The following is a 2500-nucleotide window of genomic DNA, read 5'->3' as shown; positions in this document are numbered from 1 at the left end:
TAATCACCCAAGTATGGAAGTGGTTTTAAACGAATAAGGTTAACCTTTTCCGTCACCACTAGGCACATGGCTCAGGTGACCCTGAAAATAATGTTCACCAAAATACATAGAACAGGTATACACACAACTCTCGATATACAAGGCCTTATACTATATGTTACGATCACTTTTTATATGAGAAATATTTTGTCACATAACACGTTGAGACGTGTAAGGACATGTATAAGTCACCATTAGCATGAATATTGCTTATATTTTTCTTACCATCCTTACAATTATTTTGCCGCCAATCTTGTGATTAGGTCAGGGTGGCAAACCAAATCGGTTAATAAAATCAACTACATCGATGGCATGGTATAAAACATTCGAAACAGTTTCGAATATAAAAGAGTAGATTCTCAGGGATATTATTACCGATATCCACAACTATAATGAGAAGTTGGCATCAGGAGTCAAGGACACAGCATCCTATGCGTTGACTTACCGTGTTCTATGGCTATGCGCTGGCCTCCTACACATACTACAGTGTTTACAGCAATGCACATCACAATCAGCCACCCCATCGTGACGGGAGGCTTAACAAAGACGACACAGACCAATTCTTCGTTTATGTCACAGTGAGTATTGGAGAATTCGTTCAGCCTTCACCTCCCTCTAGCACGATTCCTTACACACTAGTAACTGGATGAACTCGACGGCTCAACCCCGCTGTTGTTGCCAGGGTTGGTTGGGTCAAGATCATACCGTAGCATCACTTCCAATTTAAGCTCTTCATTTGCAAATTAAACGATGCTGGGAGGTCATATAAAATAACTCTATATATGATTTTTTATCATAATTTTCTAATCGAGTAATGACAACACAGATTAAGTGTACTAGAGGATTCACATATATAAAGTTCTATTGTTAGACGGCCAAGCCGAACATCGTGGTACAACGTACGAAGTTATGTATGTAAAGCAAGTCTCTACAAAGCTGAAAATTATCCGTCTCTATTAATTAGTTTATAATGTATATGTATCATAGTTGTATAAAATTATTATTTTCTCATTCATTTGTCATGCATTAAACAAGTAGAAAAACAGTTAAGGAGTGATCCCGTGTTGATGAAAGACGTAGGTCATTGGGCAGGCGTACCAACAGAGACGATGAAGCAGAAGAGGAGATACTCTTGAGAGTAAATGGCGTGACAGTAAAACTGATTATCAGTGGTAAGAAAACATACACACATAATAGAGTAAAATAACAGTTCGGAGTCGAAAGGGAAATCTGTGGCGACATGCCCGCTACACTTGCAGTAGACCCACATTCGGACAAGGCGTAAGGCCCTTCAACATAATCAATTAAAAGTGGTTTTGCAGAGGTGGACAGTAGGCAGCCCTCATCCTCTATCATCTGTCCCTCGCTCTCTTTTTTTCTTCGTTCTTTCTTTCATTCAACAAATAATCTATGTATCTCTCTACGCACACATACATACAAACTGAAACGTGCAAGGTCACATTATTATCCATACACTGGTCATAAATGAGCTCTCCTCCAGGAAGGTAATAGCTGTCGATCACGAGTCCAACACATGATCCAGGACAATGGTGAATCACACACACACACACACACACACACACACACACACACACACACACACACACACACACACACACACAAGAGGACACGGAAAGCACACACACACACACACACATATATATATATATATATATATATATATATATATATATATATATATATATATACTGTATACATACATGTGTGTGTGTGTATAGTGCGTATATATATATATATATATATATATATATATGTTATATGTGTATATATATGTATATATATATATATATATAATGTATATATATATATATATATATTGTATATATATGTATAAACGTATATTATATATATTATATATATGTATATATATATATATATTGTGCATATATGTATATATATATATATATATACATATATATATATAAATATATTGTATATATATATATATATATATACACACATACATATACCAAAGGATTTTTCCCCCTTACACGGGGGTAGCCAAAAAGGAAAAGACATAGAAAACATCACACCCATTCCATTTCCTATATATTCCACATCTCTCCACCCTTCTCCCTCCCTATTATCTTGGCACCTCCTTGATAACAGGTCATCCCTGCATCCTGTGCACTGCCCTGGGTCAGAAGCAATATATATATATATATATATATATATATATATATATATATATATATATATATATATATATATGTATATATATATATATATATATATGTATATATATATATATATATATATATATATATATATATATATGTTATGGGAAAGGTGGACGGGAAACACGGGTCTTTATCTGAATATCGAGTTTATTCCTGACCGGTTTCGCTATTGTAAGCGAAACCGGTAAGGAATAAACTCGATATTCAGATAAAGACCCGTGTTTCCCCCTCCATCTTTCCCATAATTTGTCACAATGTCT

At 34.8% G+C, this 2500-nt stretch overlaps 1 protein-coding gene across 3 annotated transcripts in view; it reads right to left on the bottom strand.

Moving 5' to 3' along the window:
* LRP1 (LDL receptor protein 1) overlaps window positions 1-665 on the bottom strand; it is a 494362-nt gene extending 493697 nt beyond the window's left edge. For all 3 annotated transcript variants that reach the window (XM_076213442.1, XM_076213443.1, XM_076213444.1), the window contains exon 1: window positions 485-665. In XM_076213442.1, coding sequence (XP_076069557.1) covers window positions 485-563 — 79 coding nt within the window. In that variant the 5' untranslated portion in view covers window positions 564-665. The remainder of the gene's footprint in view (window positions 1-484) is intronic.
* Between the last annotated feature and the right edge of the window lie 1835 nt (window positions 666-2500).

Source organism: Oratosquilla oratoria, chromosome 31, assembly GCF_046742065.1.
Source record: "Oratosquilla oratoria isolate Oo_2021 chromosome 31, ASM4674206v1, whole genome shotgun sequence".
Taxonomy (NCBI): Eukaryota; Metazoa; Arthropoda; class Malacostraca; order Stomatopoda; family Squillidae; genus Oratosquilla; species Oratosquilla oratoria.
Note: the sequence above shows the minus strand (reverse complement) of the source record. Positions and strands in the feature narration are given on the sequence as shown.